Source organism: Erythrolamprus reginae, chromosome 1, assembly GCF_031021105.1.
Source record: "Erythrolamprus reginae isolate rEryReg1 chromosome 1, rEryReg1.hap1, whole genome shotgun sequence".
NCBI lineage: Eukaryota > Metazoa > Chordata > Lepidosauria > Squamata > Dipsadidae > Erythrolamprus > Erythrolamprus reginae.
In genome coordinates this window covers 233164471-233186543 of record NC_091950.1, presented here as the reverse complement: position 1 = coordinate 233186543, position 22073 = coordinate 233164471, and the positions used below count along the sequence as shown (strand labels likewise).

The following is a 22073-nucleotide window of genomic DNA, read 5'->3' as shown; positions in this document are numbered from 1 at the left end:
TATGTTTGTATGTATGTCTGTTTTAATAATGGGGTTTTTTAAAGTTTTTAAAATTTATTAGATTTGATTCTTGTGAGGGTAGCACTGTCCTGGACAGAGCTGATGTACAAGACGCACAAACTCCTGCTCAAGGAGGAGGTGGCAGCCATGACTGAGGAATCTTTGTAGAGATCCATCTTGTGAGCCACCTGTAGCCATTCCTGGAGCAGGAAGCCCTGCTTGCAATCATTTATGCCCTGACAGTTCTCTCTTAGATTACTGTAATGTGCTGTACATGAAGCTGCCTTTGAAAACCATCAAGAAACTACAACTGGTGCAGAATATACTAATACAGTGGAACCCCGACATAAGAGCTGCTCTACTTAAGAGCAACTCGAGATAAGAGCTGGGAGGGGAGAGATATTTTTGTTCTACTTACAAGCCCAAATTCGAGATACAAGCGCCAAGGAGCTGTCTCCTGAAGCCAAACGCTAACTTCCGTGTTCGGCTTCAGGAGACAGCTGCGAAGCGGCGCGCATGTTTTAAAAGGTTGCAGCCGGCCTGGGGGGCTCGGGGGGGGTGCTTGCAACTTTCTTTCTTGCTCTTTTTCTTTCTCTCTTTTACCTTCCCTTCCTCTATTTCTTCTTTTCTTTCTCCTTCCCACCTTCTTCCCTCCCTCCCTCCCTTCACTCATTCCTCTCTTACTCTCCCCTTTCATAAGTTTCCTTGCTTCCTTCCTCTGTTCCTGTCCCTTCCCTCTTTCTTTCTTTCTTTCTTTCTTTCTTTCTTTCTTGCTCTTTTTCTTTCTCTCTTTTACCTTCCCTTCCTCTATTTCTTCTTTTCTTTCTCCTTCCCACCTTCTTCCCTCCCTCCCTCCCTTCACTCATTCCTCTCTTACTCTCCCCTTTCGTAAGTTTCCTTCCTTCCTTCCTCTGTTCCTGTCCCTTCCCTCTTTCCTTCCTTCCTTCCCACCCTCCGTCCATTCATTCACCCATTCCTCTCTTGATCGCTTAAAGCCGGTCCCTGGTGCAAAAAGGGTTGGGGACCTCTGTCCTACAGGATTGGGTGGCAGAGAAGTTGAACATATGTAAATTTAAAAGTTTAAGAAAGTTTACAAGTTAAGTGAAAGAAACTTCATTATTCATTTATATGTACATGTACATTTCTTCATTAAAAACATGTCTTTCTGCATAATTTAGACTAACTTTGTGAGTTTTTTGAGGGCTGGAACCAATTAAAATTATTTACATTAATTCCTATGGGGAAAAGTCGTTCGAGATAAGAGCTGCTCGACTTAAGAGCCCAGGTCCGGAACGAATTAAACTCGTATCTCGAGGTACCACTGTACTACACTGTACTGCTGTTACCTAAATTGCAATGGCTTCCAATTTCTTTTCAGAAGCAATTCAATGTTCTGGATATCGCCTTAAAAGCCCTAAATGAGACAAGGCTATTTGTGAGCTGCCTCCCTTAAAAAATTAAGCCTGTTCCACCAGGCCAGATCGCTATCTAGTGGAACCTGGGGAGGCACTCCTTACTCTGTACCTGTCACTGCCTTGTGCCCTGTACCTGTCTCTGCCTTTCCCCAGAGATCCAAGCAGGTCACCTAGGCTCCTTGTTTTCCAGAACAACAATTGGCTGTTATCACAAGTGATAGGGTAGAATGAGGCTAGAGCCCTGTAAAATGGATGTATTAAAACAGTACCACACATTTTGATTTAATTTTGTTAATTTTTATTAAGCTTGTTTGAGGAATGTTGTTGTTTTTACTGCTTTATCCACTGTCTTGGGCTACACTCACAATATGGGTAGCTAAAATGAGTCTTTTAAAAAAAGTGTCTCACAGGTAGATTTTTGCTTGTTCAACAAGACTTATTTCTCCCTGTACCCACTCTCAGAACTGTTCTAGATTTAAATTCTTAATTTTCAGCACACAGCAAAGGTAAAAATCAGAAGTGTGATTTTTCTTGTGCCACTGCTTGAAACTGTTATGTTTGTAGATGAGACTAATTGCTAAATTTCTAAATAAAAATTAGTTGCCAGGAAATGATTGATAAATGCTATCCAGTTTTTAAAAATCCACTGAAAGAAGACATGGCAATTGCTGTTAAAATCATTATAATGTGGTATGTACGTATGAGAGACAGTATCAAGTTTCTGACTCAGTTTTATTTTTAAAGCATACTTCATAATATTGTTAAAGAATCAACGCATTGATACTACTTGCAATTACTTAAAGCACAGTGGTCTATAAAATAATAATTTATAGATTACTGGGCTCAGAGTTTTCTTTTTAAATATATTTACAACTGTCAGGTCTCCTTTTAGAATGTGATGAACATGTTCTGGATGTAGATTTTATTCAGGATTTCTATTTTTTCCAACTCTGGTTAAGAAAATACAAAGAGGTGGATTAAGAAAGCTACCTGGCACTTCATGACTTTCGCCTACAAACTCATGCTTTCAGCAAAGCCTCTAAACTAATTAGAATTGATTTATTATGGATCAGGTACCTTATCAGGTGAAGAACGAAATTACCATGGACAGTCAAAGGGTTAGGAGGTCAATACAGAATAGCAAAATCAATTTAAATTGATTAGACAAAAGGTCCATCTTACACATTTTACAGAGCCCAAAGGATTAACTTTTAAGTAAACATCTTTGAACTGTAAAGGCAGAATTTGAGGCTGAAAGATACAAGTAATGTCAGCTTTGTTAAAAACGACGACTGGGATATATTTAAATAACTAATAAAGTGAAGTTAGTTTAATCTATCTTGATATTTATTTTTATTATAAATCATCCTCTGGATTACTATACAGTAATTTAAAGTATCAGGAAGAGCAGGTAATTGTACAATATAACCCTACGTACTCCTATTTAGGAGTTTCCATTTAGATGAGTTAACTAGCCTTTTAGCAAGCTGTAGGGAATGAAGAAAATACATCCAAAAGATGGTTGTTTTGTCCAATGAAGTATTAATTTAACAAAGTCATATTTCCACTGAAGATAGATGAGGCCTATGTAAAAATTTTACCTTATAAAAATAATGAAATATATTTTTTCTTTATTCTGTACTGAAGCAAAAATAGAGTCATGTATCAACATAAATGCCATCCAAATGATCATGAATTCAATTTCATTTTAGTAAGGTGGATTGAAAGTTCTAATTTTTCTGGGCTTCCTGTGTATTTTGTCTGTCAGATTCAGCTTTTCAGCAACATCTAAAAAAAAATCTTTTCTACGGAGAAAAAACATTTAAAGCATTTCTTACCTTCAATAGCCAGCATGGCTCTTAGTTCCCTGTTCAGTAGTTCGTACCGCCTTTCTAAGTCATGTTCCTTTTCCCTAGGCAAATTGTAGAAGTTCATCAATATGTTAATTACAAAATCATTAAATGCTTAAAAGAACCTTTAATTTTGATTGATTTTTGGACTCTAAGCTGACTTTTTCTCTAGGATTAAGCTACTCTATACAAATGATATGTAAGAATAGAACCTTATTCAGATAGGATCAGTGTTTCCAAATACAGTGGTACCTCTATCTACGAATGCCTCTACTTACGAACTTTTCTAGATAAGAACCGGGTGTTCAAGATTTCTTTGCCTCTTCTTAAGATCCATTTTCCACTTACAAACCTGAGACTCCAAAACTGTAACCGGAAAAGGCAAGGAGAAGCCTCCGTGGGGCCCCTCTAGGAATCTCCTGGGAGGAAACAGGGACAGAAAAGGCGCGGAGAAGCCTCCATGGGGCCTCTCTAGGAATCTCCTGGGAGGAAACAGGGCCTCCACCCTCCCTGTGGTTTCCCCAATAGCACACATTATTTGCTTTTACATTGATTCCTATGGGAAAAATTGCTTCTTCTTACAAATTTTTCTACTTGAGAACCTGGTCACGGAATGGATTAAGTTCGTAAATAGAGTCACCACTGTTATATTAACTAGCAACATTCATTGGAAAGTACTGTCTGCATTTCAGCAACTTAAAAATGCATCGTTTACATTTCTCCTCAATTTGTAAATATTTTAAAAAAATATTTTTTAATATTTTGAGGCAAGCTTTGGCCTCTGCCATGTAGATCACAATCTTTCTTTACTCCAGAAGACCCCGTGTTCCATGTTGCATGTAACTTGGAGCCAGTGCTTTGCATTTCACTGCTCTCAGCTAAATGTCTTTAACAAAAAGTGAAAAGGTAGAAAAAGAATTTGTTTGCATTTGGGACTTTAGGAGAGGGAGTTGGTCCATAAAATCTGCATGGAGTTTAAGGATCAGTCTGATGTATGTGTGTGCTTTTGAGGTGGATACTTCTTTTGAAGGCTACAAAATGCATACCATTAGATTATTAAATTATTATTAGAGATGGAAGGGACCTTGTAGGTCATCTAGTTCCAGCAGGAGTTCCTACACCATTCGAGACAGATGGCAATCCAATGTCCCCTTGAATGTTATTAAATATATAGCTTGCAGTTATTCTTCTGATTTTCATTGATTTGGGTAAGAATATGTCAATTCATAAACATCATGCATGGAAGTAGAAGGTCAGTTGACTTCAGATTACTTTATTCCACTAATTCTACCCTAGTTAAGAAAATATAATTAAATCAGTCTTTTAAAAGACTGTAGGTCATCTAGTTCTATCATCTAGTTGTATTCTGCCCCGAGTCTGCGGAGAGGGGCGGAATACAAATCCAATCCAATCAATCAATCAATCAATCAACAAACAAACAAATTCCTTCTATTTAAAACTAATCAGCAAACTAAGAGGACTGAAGAGAGGACCAAATCAATCCATTATAATTACTGTATAAATAAAATTAGATAATAAGTAGATGGAGGGAACAAGTATGGTTCCAATGAGAGGTCAGCCTAAATAATCCTGGTTTAATTGCAACTTGTTTCTCTAAGACCTCTATGTGCGCTTGGTGCAAGCTTTTGTTGGAGCAGAGCACATCAAGATATTAGAGAACCCTGATTATTAAGCAGCCACAGAATGCTGCTATAGCTCCTGTGATCTGGGTATCAGGGGTGGAAATTCTGGAGTTTGCAGAGTTCAGCATCCATTATTTTTTTAAAAAACCTTCTTGAAGATGAGCAAGTAATACACTGAAGAGAATGGAAGAACAGCTGTAACAACCAGGGCTACCATCAAGACTAATAACAAGTGTTCCTTCATGGAAAGACATTCATTTTTGTATGTGTTGCCCAGAAAAAATGGTGGAATGTGTATCCCCAAAACCAACCTGCAAGAGTTGAATGATTTTCTGAATTGGTCTTGTGTATTTTCAAACAAGATTTGCCCTTCTTCCCCCCCCCCCATTGTTATCATTCATCTGACAAAATAGTTTCACCTTAATTTCCTTTAATGAACAGCTTCACCTGTAGTCCTGTAAAATGATCTTCCACTCTCGGCTCTTGGCTTAATGCTTTTGTTTAATTAAGAATTATCAGATGACAATGGCATTTGATGCTTGAAACCATCCAGTTTGGAAAAATTATTTATTTATTCGACTTCTATGCTGCCCAATCCCGAAGGACTCAGGGCGACTGGTTCAAGATTTATAAACCATGATTCATGAAGTTGGGAACCAAGATTGACATCGTGTTCTTCCCAAGGCCTCTCCCCCTATAGCACTTTAGAATGTGTATTAGATGTGTGAACCCACTTTACGCCAGGAAACTCTGTCTTAGTCATTTTACAGACCTGGATAATAACCCAGAGGTTTTAAAGAGCAACTTCCAATCAGAACTTGCAATAGATGCACCGATGTCCTGAACTGGGATAAAGTTCCCACCTGTGTTATTTGTAATGTTGAAAGTGTTTATACTCATATTTGTTGTGGGGATTTCTGTATCTGCCTATGGGGAGGTAAAATGGGCATTGCAATGCAAATCACTTATGCTTCCCTTCTTCTCTACTTCAATCAATATTTGAAACTTAATCTAAATAGCTCACTTTGTCTAATTGTCAAGCCTAGCATTTAGTATAAATTTTATTTAGACATTTCCACACCAAAATGTACCTGTTTGTTCTGTATATGTATTCACTTTTTTCTCCCTATATTATAATCTGAAATACATTTGTCTTCCAATTTATAGTGGTGGAAAGAGTTTCAAATTTAGTTCAGTGGTGAAACTAAGAATGCACGGATTGGCATATTTCTCATCAGCATATATTTGAGTATAAATCTATTGCGTTCTAATTTTTTTCCATTTTAGTTTTAGAAAATCCTTACAAAAACAGTAGTATTGTTTTTGCTTACAAAATATGCATTTTGAAATATCTTTTATATTTCACATTTATTTTACCTAACTTTATTATTTTTAAGTAGATTACAGCACTAACAAACTCAGGAAAGAACAACAGTGTGAAGACCAAAACAATTGTCCACCAGTCCTAGAAGGGCAAATCAAGTCTATTCTTATCAGAAAATGCAAAGAATAACTGACATGAAGGAATAATGCCTGCGTGAGTTAGAGCTCTACTCACACGGAAAGAATTTGTGGATCTCTCAATTAAAGTAGATTGGTATATAGAAGAATCATTAATTTTCAGGTTCCAATTTTAGATACTTGTACTATGTTTACAGACGTATACATTTCATAAGCTTCTATCTGAAACGAGTGAAAACTGAATTATTTCTTAAGTTTAATAATTTTTCACTATATATGAGGAAATATTCTGCACCAGAAACAAATTCCTTCTGTGTTTAATCACACTTGGCCAAATAAAGTATTGTATTATATTATATTGTATTGTATTATAGCCTAACCTAGCCTAGCCTATTCAGCAAACTTTTCTTTAGCACAGACCCCTTTAAATACCTTTTGTGGCTACGGACCATGGTTAGAATCACCAAGACTTAATTTAAGATTTAAATCATTTTTTTTTTCAAATCTTTGTGGACTCCCTGTGACAATTTCACAGGTTGAGAATCACTGCTATAAAGTACAGTGGTACCTCAAGATACGAACCCCTCGTCTTACGAACAACCCGAGATACGAACCCGGGGTTCAGAAAATTTTTGCCTCTTCTTACGAACTTTTTTCGTCTTATGAACGCCAAACCCGAACTTCCGGGTTCGGCGTTCGGGAGGCTGCTGGGAAGCCCCGCAGCCCAGCTGTCACCTTTTAAAACAGCCGGGGGGCTTCCCGGAAGCCGAAGCCGGAAGTTCGGGTTTGGCGTTCGGCTTCGGGAAGCTGCTGGGAAGCCCCCCGGCTGTTTTAAAGGTGACAGCCGGGCGGCAGGGCTTCTCGGCGGCGGCGGCAGGTTCGTAAGATGGAAAACGTTCGGGAGGCTGCTTTGGATTTTTGGCTGGGAGGGAGGGCAGGAGGTCCGGCGCTGGGGGAGGGAGTCAGGAAGGTCCTCCTGCTCCCCCCTCCCAGTGAAAAACACAAAGACGGTCTGCCGCCGGAGACCCCTTTATATTTTTGGCTGGGGGGGGGAAGCAGGAGGCGCAGCATCGGGCCGGCGGCTGGCGCGGGAAAAGGCAGCAGGTCTGGGACACCCCCCACCCCAGCACTTTGAATCACGCCGCTTCTGCTGGATACGGGCGGTGGGCGGGGTGAGCTGCCAAGCCCCTGGCTTCCGCGCCGCTCGTCCCACCCACCGCCCGTATCCAGCAGAAGCTGCTGGATTCAAAGTGCTGGGGTGGGGGGGCTGTCGGGACACCCCCCCACCCCAGCACTTTGAATCCCGCCGCTTCTGCTGGATACGGGCGATGGGCGGGGCGAGCTGCCAAGCCCCTGGCTTCCGCGCCGCTCGTCCCACCCACCGCCCGTATCCAGCAGAAGCTGCTGGATTCAAAGTGCTGGGGTGGGGGGGCTGTCGGGACACCCCCCACCCCAGCACTTTGAATCCCGCCGCTTCTGCTGGATACGGGTGATGGGCGGGGCGAGCTGTCAAGCCCCTGACTTCCGCGCCGCTCGTCCCACCCACCGCCCGTATCCAGCAGAAGCTGCTGGATTCAAAGTGCTGGGGTGGGGGGGCTGTCGGGACACCCCCCACCCCAGCACTTTGAATCCCGCCGCTTCTGCTGGATACGGGCGATGGGCGGGGCGAGCTGCCAAGCCCCTGGCTTCTGCGCCGCTCGTCCCACCCACCGCCCGTATCCAGCAGAAGCTGCTGGATTCAAAGTGCTGGGATGGGGGGGCTGTCGGGACAAGCCGTGCACAAAGGCCGAGGCGAGGCTGAGCAGGAGGAGAAGCCAACCAGCGAGGCAGTGGGCTGGGAACCGCAGGCGAAAGGAGCTCGGGCATCGGAGCGCGGCGCCAGGCATTGTTCTCCGGAGAACAATGCCCAAGCTCCTTTCGCCTGCGGCTCCCAGCCCACCGCCTCGCTAGTTGGCTTCGCCTCCTGCTCAGCCTCGCCTCGGCCTTTGTGCGCGGCTCCTCCGCCGGAGCTCTGCCGCGCGCGCCCCTTCGCAGCCCCCTCGCTCCTTGTCCCGACAGCCCCCCCACCCCAGCACTTTGAATCCAGCAGCCGGGCTGAGCGGGCGGGGTCCGGAGAACAATGCGTTTGAAGGCTGCTGGAAAGCCGCGCGGCTGTTTTAAAAGGTGACAGCCGGGCTGGGGGGGTTTCCAGCAGCCGCCAAACGCGTAAGTTTGGGTTTGGCGTTTGGCTTCGGGAGATGGCTGGGAAGCCGCGCGGCCATTTTAAAAGGTCACAGCCGGGCTGGGGGGGTTTCCGGGAAGGCCCCCAGCCCGGCTGTGACCTTTTAAAAGAGCCGCGCGTCTTCCCAGCCATCTCCCAAAGCCAAACGCCAAACCCAAACTTCGCTCCTGTCCTGGCTAAATCGTGTGGCAGTAAACAGGCTTTGGGGTTTTGGCTGGGGGGAGAAGTAGGACCTTCCTAACTCCCTCCCCCCCAGCCAAAACCCCAAAGCATGTTTGCTGCCACACGATTTAGTGGCGAAGTGACGTGAAGGGATGGAAAGCTGAAACCGCCCGGTTTTAGCTCCCCATTCCTCCACGTCACTTCACCCTGAATGCTTCTTGGCTGCCTGGCAGAGCGCTCGCAGCCAGCGGGCGGCGGCGGTGGGGGGGGAAAGCCTCACGGGGAAGCCGGGCAAGAGCGATCTTCTGCCGGCCATGGGCGAGCGGCGGGGAGTCGCCCATGGCCGGCAGAAGATCGCTCTTGCTGACCTGATGCCTCGCGGTGAAGCCGGGCAAGAGCGATCTTCTGCCGGCCATGGGCGACTCCCCGCCGCTCGCCCATGGCCGGCAGAAGATCGCTCTTGCCCGGCTTCCCCGCGAGGCAGAAGGTCAGCATCCTGGGCGGGCAAGCGGCGGGGAAGCCGGCGGCTGTGGCAGCTGCTGCCCCCCCCCTGTTTTAAAAGTGACAGCAGGGCGGCAGCGTTTTTTTGCGGGTTTTTTTTTGTTGCTGCACGGATTAATAGACTTTACATTGTTTCCTATGGGAAACAATGTTTCGTCTTACGAACCTTTCGTCTTACGAACCTCCTCCTTGCACCAATTAAGTTCGTATCATGAGGTATTACTGTATTCTAAAAGGAAGCAGAAAAAATAACAGCTTTTGCATTGTAATTCGCAAATCAAGACATACTTACAGAAGAGAAAGTTGATTCATTCTTCTTATCAAGGCATTTTTCTTATTGACTAACATGAACCATTCTTGCATCATAGCTTCTTCTTCTTCAGTATTTCTTCCTATTAAAACGGAGTAATTTGATTTATATTTTAAAGACTCAGCGATAAGTCTAAATATAATTTTTATTTACCACACAGTTTCCAGCCTCATTAAAAAAATCCATGTACAGGATCCAAAGAGTTCAGTAATATTCTTTTCAGCCTAAGTTGCCTTTTGAAAGCAGTGTCCAAAAGCTGCTCCCAATACTATTTGGATCATCCAGACTGCAAAACATTACCATGCAGGGGAAAAAGTTCCAATTTCTTTAGACTTTACATGTATACTAATAGGCCTACATTAAAATGAAATTTCATTGCATATAGTTCTCAAAGGATCGCTGTCTCCAATATACATTATAGAAACATGACAAAATAGAAATGAATGAATAAAAAAATTATACATGTACCCACATATATGACACTGAGAAACAACAGTCTATTAGCTGAGGCATTTAATAGATAGTATTTTCAATCAGTTCTATTGAAGGTATAGTTGGAAAACAACAATAATAAATTAATAACTAGCTAAAGCACACTCAACTTAATTTCAGACATTATTAAAATCTAAAAAGAACTACCGTATTTTCCGGCGTATAAGACGACTGGGTGTATAAGACGACCCCCTAACTTTTCCAGTTAAAATATAGAATTTGAGATATACTCGCTGTATAAGACTACGCAGCCTGGTGCCAGCTTTCTCTTTCTCTTTCCACACAGCCACACTGATGACTAACTAATTGCACTGATTTTCCCATACATTGAGTGAATTCAGACAACACTCTTGTGAGCTGCTCAGTCTTCAGAAAGGGGTGGCATACAAATCTAATAAATAAATAAATCTAATAAATAAATAAATTGTGCCACAAATTAGCCAAATAGGCTTTTGTGTAACCCCACCCCTATAAAAGTTTACACTCTCCTGCTTTTATTTCTTGCACAAATGAGAACCAGCACTAAGCATAATTAAAAAGTAGCGGTCTTTAAATCTACTGATCAGATGTTGTTTGTTTACAAGAAGTTTAATAAATAGAAATCCTGCAGGTGCAATTTTCTAATGAGTAGTTCTTTTGTTTGCATTCCCTAATTGTAAACTTTAGGCTCACTTTCGACTCATCCATGAATGAAAACTAGTGAATAAGTTGCAGCGGGTTTATTCTAGGGAGCAGGGAAAAGTTGGTACCTGAATACACATTTTTGTACACGTTTTGACAAATAAATGAATGAATGAAATAAATGAATAGCACGTGTTTTGCAGCTCTGAGTGGTACAAGGCGGAGCTTTGGGTACAGAGTCGGCGGAAAACTACTAAATCCCGGGTCCGAACAGCCCAGCCTTAAAAAAAAAGATCCCCTCGCTGTCTTACCCTTTCGACTTCGGTTCAGATGTTGCACCAGGAAAAGGCGCTTTCACAAGCGAGATCAATCACCAGCAGGCTCGACGGGTGAAGCACGCGCCGTCGGGCCGAGCTCAAGAGAAAGGAAAGCGCAACACGGCAGGAACTGCGGGGGGTAGCCGGCGTATGCTCCGGCTAACGAGCCCTTGCCGCAGTTATCCGCCACTTCTTTCTTCTCCGCCTCGCCTCCGCTACTCCCGCCGCCACCTTTGCTCTCCCCGCCGGGCAAGAGGCAAAGGCGGCGGCGGGAGTAGCGGAGGCGAGGCGGAGAAGAAAGAAGCGGCGGATAGCTGGCGAGGCACCGGCTAGAGGGCTGGACCCCGCTGCTTTGCTGCTGCTCCCGCCGCCGGCTTTGCTGGGGTCCAGCCCTCTAGCCAGCGCCTCGCCAGCTATCCGCCGCTTCTTTTTTCTCCGCCTCCGCTACTCCCGCCGCCACCTTTGCCTCTTGCCCGCCGGGCTTAAAGAAGGGAGGGGGGGGGGTGAACAAGGCCTCCGCACCCTTTCACAAGTTTTATAACTCGCCGGGTTTCCGCGTCCTGTGACTCCAGTCAGGTGGTTCCCGCCTTCTTTCTTTTTTTTCTCCCCCTCCGCGCCTTCCGGCTGTCGGGAACATCTCTTCCCACCAAACAAGCGGCGCTGCCCCAAGAGAGTTCCCGGAGTCGCTGGGAAGGAAAATCCACGTGAGAGGGAGCGCTGCCTCCCCGCTCTTTCCTTTCTTGCTCCCCCGACGGTGCTGGGCTTCCTTTCGCACGAGCGCGGGTGGGTCAAGGAAGGTTGGAAGCCGGCTTTTGAGTGGCGAAGCCGGAATGGCTGGAGCAGAGAGAGGCGGCGCCGGAGTGCCTGAGAACCGGGAGCATCTCTTTAAGGTTTTAGTCATCGGGGAGCTCGGCGTCGGCAAAACAAGTATCATCAAGCGCTACGTCCACCAGCTCTTCTCTCAGCCGGGCAAGAGGCAAAGGTGGCGGCGGGAGTAGCGGAGGCGAGGCGGAGAAAAAAGAAGCGGCGGATAGCTGGCGAGGCGCCGGCTAGAGGGCTGGACCCCAGCAAAGCTGGCGGCGGGAGCAGCAGCAAAGCGGCGGGGTCCAGCCCTCTAGCCGGCGCCTCGCCAGCTATCCGCCGCTTCTTTCTTCTCTGCCTCGCCTCCCCTACTCCCGCCTGTGGAATCAGTATCCGGCGTATAAGACGACCCCCCACTTTAGATAAGATTTTCAGGGGTTAAAAAGTCGTCTTATACGCCGGAAAATACGGTAATTAAAATATTTTAGAACTTCAAAAAATATTTGGGAAGACCAAAACATAAACTATAAACTTTACTAGTTTATCAACCACTGTATTATAAAAATCTATCAAAAGAATAAAAACAAAACTAGACTGACTTCCATTGACAAGGAATTTGAAACATTCCTTATTGACTGGTTCCTCTCGCTTTCTTTTCAGATTGAAAGGGCTGTGAGTTATAAGGGAAATGATGCTTTGGAAGTGCTCAAGTAGCATGCGCCTATAGCTCTGTGAAGCACTTATATATTTTCCTGGGATCATATTTCTTCCTTCCATAGTCAGTGGAAAAGATCATCTGCCAACAGGTTAAATATGTACCTCTAACACATATACCCAGAGCACATTTTTTGACTTTGAATCTGAACTACTGCATAGCACCAACATTATCTTCTGATTACAAAAGAACCATCTTCCAAGGATATTAAAATTGAATAGGTATATTATAAGAGAGTGTGGATTTCCAAACAGTTGGTCATATTGGTTCATTGATCACAGTCAACAGTTAAACTGTATCCCAGTGGCCTATAAAGCCACTGAAATATGAAGGTCATATTTTTTTTTAGAATGGCCTTTGTCAATATATTTTTCAGAATTTATTACAGATCTCCAAATGAAATATTGCTATTGCATGTGTTATCACAGTTACCCAGGGTAAATGAGGATAATTTATGCATTAGGCTTGGTTGACCCAAGGTTCAGATATGATTCCTGGGATTTGTCCATGGTATGAATCTGAGTATGTCGGGAACATTCTCAAGATGTGAGCTTTGCAAGGAGAGTACAATATAATATAATATAGGTTAACTTTCTGCCATTTCAACAGACTTTTAATTGTCAGAGCATCTCTATCTTCCTGTGATTAATGTTTCTTAGTTTGCTGCCTCAAATGAAATCGAGAGGGTGGTACAAATAAAAAGACGAGTTACTTTCTAAAACCAAAAATATTGTCATTATTCTTAGATTATTATTTCTTATAGATATTTTTATTATAACATATAATATAATCTGAAGGATTTCTACAATGGAGACAGTAAGGAATCAGTAAGGACTTTTAATGCTAACTGACATAAGCACCATAAGTCTTTTATTGATTCTGGCTCTTCTTGAAATTAAGAATACAGCTATTTTCAACAAGACACATAAATCTTATATGTCTGTATTTAAAGGCTTTAAAAATCAAGTGAAACAACATAAATAAAACCAGATCCCAGGAGTTCTGTCAATAGTGACAACATGCAGCTCACAAACTGTTTTCTATGACTTCTTGACTTCTTAGAGATTTTACTATCGAAATTCAGTTGTAAATTGTCAAATAATTGAAGAATGATCTCTTATCATTTTTTATCCTGCATCCCAATTCACCCTCAGGAAAACTGTGCAACATCTGGCTCTCAGCATGATATCTCTGCATTATGCCTTGCCCGCTGTGAATTCTGAACGCCAAAATAAAATAATGATTAAAAACAAAGCACCTCTGCCACAATTTATCTCCTCCACTGGACAGCATGCCATGTATAAACTAACATTATTATCTACACACTGAACTTGAGATTATGGTCCGGAGCTTGTCTAAGGAGATCTAATGAGTTAAAATGGAGAATTTTAGCTCAAATTCTTAGTTAAAACATTAACATCAATGTTAAAGGTGATTTATCACTTGTTTTCAAAATAGACACCTATAAGTCAGCATTTGTAATGTACCAACATCAGATCTTTCTTGACTGTGAGGTAATACAGTATTATGCAATAATTTATAATGCTTCATTTATACAAAGCTGTAAATCAAAGCTCTAACAAGATACATGAATGAAGTTGTGATGCCATGCTGTACATACATTGTCATTTTGCATAAGGATGAAACTACAAAAGACCTATGTTAAAAAAAACTTTTCTTTTTCATTCAGTTAAAAACTATTTATTCTCTGGTAAATGAATTATAAGCTCTCAAAACAAAGAGTTCAATTTAATAAAAAGCAGGTGTTGGTGGTTTCTGTTCAGAAAACAAAGACATGGTTATGAATGTCTTAAATTCATATATGAATTTTGGTAATCATTACTGCATTTTTGTAAATGTTGACAATTTGTCAAGACTTGGAACAGCCAGATAATTCATTCAGCTTTTTGAATGGCGATGCCCACCAAACTTTGAAGACTGACTATAACAGGTGTAGCAGATTAGCCTTTGCTACTCTGGAATAGTAATAAAGCTATTTTCTTATTAGCAGATTAGCAGTAAAAACGATAGGTGTCTAGAGCTTGCTGCTTTCAGCCCCTCATTTATGGTAATAACTGCCATTCCCATAACTGTGCAATAAATGATGGAATTTTTCCTTTAATATTCATGCTAAATTTAAAATACATGTGGAGAAAATTATGGTTACGGTTGTGATCAAAAGCTATTAGAAAGTCTAGGTACATTCTCTTTTTCTTTACCAATGTCTTTATCCCCTTTCATATTTAATTTAAATACTATTGATGCTTATAAATTGTCCCAAAATCATTACATCACCCTCATAGTAATAGGGCCATTGGACTATGTTACACACATGCACTCATGCCTATTACTGCTCCTCTTCAATGCACTTCAAATATTTGGATTCAGAAATGGGAAAAACACAAGAAACAAAGATCCCAAAGAAGAACGTCAAAGCAGCAATGGTGGACTGTAAGCAAGAAGAAGGAACCAGGCCTCTCGTATTATTTTCAGTCCCACGTGATGTAAGAGTAGGGAGACTACATGGTGCCATCCAGTTGAATAAGCTTCTGGACAAAAAGCGTTCCAATTTGTTAGAAAGGACTGGATAGAATGCCTTCTTTTTCTTTCTATAATAATGACAGTAGTTTGACTAATTACCTGGTTAACAATACAGAAATAACATCAGCAAGAAACGGGCATGTAGCTCACTTTGCTCAAGGCCGTGAATACTTGATTGTAGGGCCCTGACTATGTTAAAGGCCCAGTTTCCTGACTGTATTAACATCCCAATAAAGGAAAATGTATTAGCATCCATAATAACAGTTTTACTTGGTGCCATATATATTTATGCTGTACTCTTTAAATTGTTTTAGTGTTTTATGTGGCATGCCACCCATAAATCACTTGTTGAAATAGGAGCTATAGGAATTGTATAAATAAATAAAAAAAACCTGTTATTACTGAATATTTCATGCACTCCCTTTCCTTATGGAACAAAAACTGGGAAATTTCTGATTGAGGAGTTTCTGGTTCACAAATAAATAGTGAAAGACTAAATACCAATTTAAAGTACAGACAAAATGCCATCAGCCTGCACTGTATTTTATTCAGCATTATTGCATTGGAAGGCTACACCTTTTGAAATCCGACAACATGAATGGAAGGGCAATAGAACCAAGGCTAAATACAACAGAATACGAAGCCCATTTCACCTATCTTGTCTCAGGGAAAAGGAGATCTTCTATGACATAAAGGCCATCTACGCATGAAGGACTGTTAAGGATAATATCATCAGGTGTTTAAGAAAGTACCGTATTCCCCACGCACAGGAATTGACATGAAATAGCTAGATAGACATGACAGTTCTTTGGCCATCAGACCAATCTTGACTCTCCTATGGATTGAAAGTGAGAACAAAACGAGACAGAAAATGAGGGAGAAACAAGTCACATAAAATACCCAGTCTTGGCAATAAGAGGAATGGTTGGTATTAATAGAGGGTAAAGTAAGTGTTTGAGAGAATATTACTTGGCGTTGAATATTCTGAGTTTTGAAAGGTGATTTAAATTTTTAAAAATCCAAGAGAGAATTGATGGTAGGAAAAAGTCGAGAAAGGGTGATAGGACTTTGTGCCAGTTTGGCAGGAAAACAACGAGATTCAGTAAAATCAGAGTAAAAATCAGAGTTTCCTCCTAACAATGAGAGGCAAAGCAGCTGAAAAGTTTTACTCTCTCACAGTAACACTGAAAATGGTTAAATAGTTAGAAAGAGAGAAAAGCTATCCAATGATAAAATCACAAGAGAAAGGAATTAATTTTAAGACATCAGCAAGAATGAAGACCAAACACTCTCTCTTAGGTATTAAGCTGAGGATATTGTGAAAAGAGTTTCAATACAGAACAAGGGATGGAAGCTAGACTAGAAGAAGAAGACAAACGAAAAGTGGCATTGGCAAAGGGAAAGCTATTGTAGCAGTACCACTGGGATATGGATACGAGTTTACGGAGAGGGACGGCATACAAATCTAATAAATAAATAAATAAAATAAATAAAATAAATAAAATAAATAAAATAAATAAAATAAATAAAATAAATAAAATAAATAAAATAAATAAAATAAATAAAATAAATAAAATAAATAAAATAAATAAAATAAATAAACAAATAAACAAACAAATAAATAAATACCACAAAATGTTAGAGCCAAAGAATAGAGGAGGAATTAGCCAGCAGCTAGAGAGGAAGAATTGATAATGAATGTTTTTAATAGAATGGGCGAGATAGTTGAATGTCTAGATCAGGGGTGCCAAACTCAATTTCATTGAGGGGGGCATCAAGATTGGGTTTGACCTCAGAGGGCTTGGGGCGGGGCATGTCCAGGGTGTGTGGCCATGGTGGGCATGGCATGGGACTTGTGAGAGGGCACCTGTGGTGGCCAAATGCTAAGGCAGGACTTCCCTGAGATCCTTCCTCATTATCACTATATCGGTAATCCTTGAGTTACAAATGTAATAAGAGTCTAAGAAACCTGATTTGACTGAATCACGTGAAATGAACGTGATCACTCGCTGCTTTCCCCAATACATTTGTTAATCGAATGCACATGAGGTACTGCAGAGTGGGGGAAGAACATGTGGGGCCTAGTGCTGCAGCAGGCGAAGCATCCGAGGCCTCCCCCAATCCACTGAGATACCACATGTTCCTCTGGGGTCCCCACCATTGCTTCCCCCTATCCTGCCCAACAGGGTCTCCACTGACTGGGCCTACTTTGCTAGTGTCCCAAATTCCACTTACTCTTCCCCATCCCATTTCCCATGGATTACTTACTTTTTGAAGCTCCAGAAGAGGCTGACCCACTGGCAGAGAAGCTAAAGTGTTTTATTCAGATGGTGGTGAAGTTGTAAGAACATGAAACTAAGGAAAACATTTTCACCAGCTTCTGAGTAAAAGACTTTGGCTGAGGCTATGTAGTCAGCAGGCCTAGGCCTGGACTGGGCCACAGCAGAATTGAGGCAGTAGCAGTAGCCAATCAATGAGGAGGTTGCTTCCTTTGTCTCATTGGGCTGAACTGCAAGCCCCAAGCCCTGAAGCTGCTCATTTGAACCAGCCAGTAAGTAGAAAGCAGGAGACTGCTCATCGCAAGGTCTCATGGCAGAGAAGCCAAAGTCTTTTATTCAGATGAGGAAAGCTGTTTTCCTTACATCTCACCTTTTTACAGCTTCATGGGCTTCTGAATAAAAGATGTTGGCTTCTCTGCTACACTGGTCAGCCTCTTCTGGGGCTCTTAGAAAATTAAGTACAGTAAAGCTATAGGAAATGGGGTGGGGAGGGCCGAATCCAGCCCATAGCGGTTTCATTTTGACCTGTAGCAGGACCGGAGAGGCTTTTGGAGGCTCCATTTTGGCCTGTAACAGGTCCGAGGAGGTCTCCGGAGGCTCAATTTCAGCCTTTAACAGACCGGGAGAGAGTGCTACAGGAGACTGTCAAGGCCAAAAATGGGCCGTGGGGGATGGGCGCCACAGAGGCACTACGGGCCGGTCCTTTGCTATTTCCAGGATGACCCCATGGCCCTGATCTAAGCACCCTGTGGGTCAGATGCAGGCCATCGGCCTTGAATTTGACACCCCTGGTCTAGATGGAAAGAAGCCACAGGAGGAAGCATTTATTTTGTGTTGGAGAAGAGAAATATTGGTAGAACAAACTCAATCAGAAGAAAGGAGAGTACGGTTCAAAGATGCAAGTGGAAGGACAAGATAAGGACATTGGGGATGAGAGTGCTCTTTTAGAAGGGAAATGGTAAAAGACATTCAAATGAATGGTTTTGCTTTAGACCATGGGTGTCAAACTCGCGGCCTGCGGGCCAAATGTATCATACACTGGCCAGGTCCACTCCCATTTTAGCAAAGGGAAAAAAAGTTGTGATACATCACATGATGACAACATGACATTGTGAATTTGACATCACTGCTTTAAACTAATATAAATAATTAGCATATTTTTATACAAGACTATGTCAACAACTTCTAGCTTGTTCACAGGAGTTTCTGTATTTTGGCAAGAGAAAAAGATATTGTCGCTTGCCAATATACCTTCCCTTGACGGGGATCTCACTCTTGTTCAATGCTGCTATACGGAATGAATAAAACGTAGCAGGGGGGGGGGAAAGCAAGGGAATACAGTGTCTCCATGCTCTGTGAAGTGCAGCTAAAGGCAAGCTGGTTGGCATTCATGTACAATGTCACAGGAAATGGAGCACAGTCTGCTGCACTGTAACACAGGATTCCTTCCAGTTCCTGCAACAGCGTTCTCAGGATCACTGCTAGGCCTTCAGAAGCTTATATGGATGCACATATTGAATTATTCAAATCATAGAAGCAGAATTTGTAAAAGGATATGTGCTATTCATCAATTGCCCTGAGATTATTACTGTTATTTTTTCAGATATCCAGATATTTGGTTTTATTTTACAAATACAGATGCTTAACAAATATCCTACACATCAGGAAACAGGAGTGCAAATTGGGACAGTTTCTCCTTCAGGTATCATTGTATAATTCTAAAAGCTATTACATTAGGAAAGGCCAAACAGTTTAATGTCAAGAGCTAAGGCAGCATCAAGCTAGAGCCGCAGATAAATTCCAGTGTTTACGTGGTGTAAATTATGAACATTTTAAATAAATTCCTGTGCCTATTTTATAACATTTTCGATTGCTTTTCAGATTCACTGTTTTTGGGGTTTGTCTTAAACAATATGATGCCCTGACACCAGGTTGTAATAGGCACAAAGCCTTTTAGATAATAATAAAAGAAGAAAGAATAAAAAGAAAAAGCTGAAAAAAGCTTGGCATTTGGAGAAAGGCCAATTGTGGCTCTGACGAAGGCCTTTTTGATCACTGAAATAACATCCGCTCAATATTAAGAGTAGTTAAGGTTTCATTGGCCATGTTTTTCAATTATTTCCCCAAAAATATTGTAGTTCTGCATGGTTAAAGATATTTTAAAACTCAAATTTAAGGAGATTATACACTGAACATGTGCATAGAACTTGGCAAAATAGATCTACATAACAATGATATACCGGTAATTTAAACCAATTCTTTGCAGCTTCTTTTGCAGAGTCTCAATAAATGACAAGCTAAGCTTTTCCAGCAAAAATTGGAATTTATTTCTGTGAACCTAGGTAGAACTCAATCAAGTTTTTGTTTGTTTGTTTGTTTGGTAGGGTACAAAGCATATTTAGATCATTCTGTAAAACAGTCATAAATAAGAATGGTGCCTATGTTGCTTTTGAAGAATCACCATTATATTATAGTATTGAGATTATGAGCAAAACATATTGCAATTGATTTGACATTTAATTGCAAACTCATTATTGTTAAATAAGATGAAATGATTGAAATGTATAAAACAGCCCTTAAATATAAAATATGCTGATTCCTTGTAGTTTTTGCAACATAGCATCTATATTACTCCTTGCCTTTTGCAAACTTCTGAAAACTCACCTCTGCCGTCAGGCATGGGGGAATTGAGACATTTCCCCCAGGCTTATATAGTTTTATGTATGGTATGCTTGCGTTGAATGGTTTTAAATTAATGGGTTTTTAGACACTTTTTAAATATTAGATTTGTTTATTGTATACTGTTTTATTATTGTTGTGAGCCGCCCCGAGTCTGTGGAGAGGGGCGGCATACAAATCTAATAAATAATAATAATAATAATTACAATTTTGTTTCCATTCCTATATAAAACAGGACACCTCCCCTCCTTTTAAACTAGGAAGTAGGACCATTATAAATTAATCCTGACTTTAATAACTGGTTAAAGACCCCTTCAGCTCTATAAATAGGGAAAAAATATTAAAAGCCTGTGATCACAGCGAGCTCTCTCATTTCTCCTCTAACCATTTGTTATTTAATCCAATACTAGTAATCCAATTTGTCCATCAGACTTTTAAAGGGCAGAATGCAACTTCCCCAGCTTAGACACTTTTCAAAGTACAATATATTTTTCAAATGAATGCTGGATGTTTCATTTCCCCCCCTCCTAACTGTTCCTTGCTCTAATGTATGAGGAGGGAAAAAAAAGAACAAGATGAACATTGTTCATACTGATTAAGTAAGAGCTCATTAAAGAGCTGTCAGTGCAGTTCTCTGAATATGCATGAAACATATAATCAGATCTAGTACCGTCACTAGAGGAGAATATGGTAAGTACAAAGAATTGATTTAATTACTTAGAGTGGGCTGTAGTGGTAAAGCAGTCTTGTTAGCACAAAAAGAAAAAGAGGTTGTATTCTGGCAGAGTTAGGGGAAAAAGGTAGTTTCTGCTTCTGCTACAATACTTAATCTCAGAAAAAAGCATTTCACAATGTAGCTTAAAATGAAAATTGCCAGTGTCCTGAAAAAGGCTGGAATTCATCTTATCTTTCTTTACCTCACCTGGTTAACTATCTTACAGAAAGCATTTTTTTCTTTAATCATAATTACATTTGAGCTATTTCATCAAATGGCCACATCGTCCGTTTTGGAAAAAAATCCCTGAAATCCTTTTCTGCTAAAAACAATTGCATTTAAAATGCTTGATTTCCCCCAAAAATATTTTGATAGAAATTGCAACATAAATAGGAAATCAGATGATCAACTTTACAGTATAATTTTACAGTCAGGTATTCTGAGTTAAAACATGAGACTTAAGTAATAGCATTGCTGTTATTATATATATATATATATATATATATATATATATATATATATATATATATATATATATTTCCTTTGAACAATGATGATGACTTTAGTACAACTTCTTCAATGAGGTGCTGTGCAAAGGAATTTTTTTTGGTCTTGATTTATGATTTTCCTAGTGAGGGCATTTTTCTGTCTGTTAACTTATTTATAACTATACTGTTATCTGACTTGAAAATTAGCATTTTAATTTCTTTACATCCAATTTACAGTCTTCTTAATTAGGAAGCATTATACACTTATTTCATACTGAAAATCACAGTTCCAAATTAGCGATAAGGTAGTGCTTCACTTAATAGTACTTTACGGAGAATTCTAAATTATTTGGGAAGCTTTGTTCCTTACTGAATTCATAAAGGTTGCAATAAAATTAATTCTATAATACTGTTCAGCAACCCAGAATGTGGGAGTTAACATTCTTTCAAGCTGCTTTAGTCCTTTTGGTCAATTTCTTGACCAAAACTATTGTTTTTATTCATTGATTAAGAAGGCTTTAGTTCACTGAAGTCTTGTGAAGACATTTGTGCTGTAACTTCTGATGAAAACTGGAGTGAAATACGTATCACTTCTTTTGCTGATGCATGAGAACTGAACTTTAAAAACACGTCAATTAATAATTTTAATAACCAGAAATCTGCTATTTAATCAGAAATAGAAAATAAGCATTTAAAAATGCTACATTAAATCAAGTAATAGTAGATATCTATGTGGTAGTATCTGTTTAAAAATACAAGGAAAGAAGGAAGGAAATAATGAAGAATGTAACATAATAAAAGAAAAGAGCAGACTATCTTATGTCTGCTAAAGTTAAACTAAGTATAGATTGACCCAGATTGA

At 40.8% G+C, this 22073-nt stretch overlaps 1 protein-coding gene across 5 annotated transcripts in view; it reads right to left on the bottom strand.

Annotated features, from left to right (window-relative positions):
- EHBP1 (EH domain binding protein 1) overlaps positions 1 to 22073 on the bottom strand; it is a 301779-nt gene that overhangs the window by 10096 nt on the left and 269610 nt on the right. For all 5 annotated transcript variants that reach the window (XM_070732534.1, XM_070732530.1, XM_070732531.1 and 2 more), the window contains 2 exons: positions 9546 to 9645; positions 3254 to 3327 (listed from right to left, as the gene is read on the bottom strand). In XM_070732534.1, coding sequence (XP_070588635.1) covers positions 3254 to 3327; positions 9546 to 9645 — 174 coding nt within the window. The remainder of the gene's footprint in view (positions 1 to 3253; positions 3328 to 9545; positions 9646 to 22073) is intronic.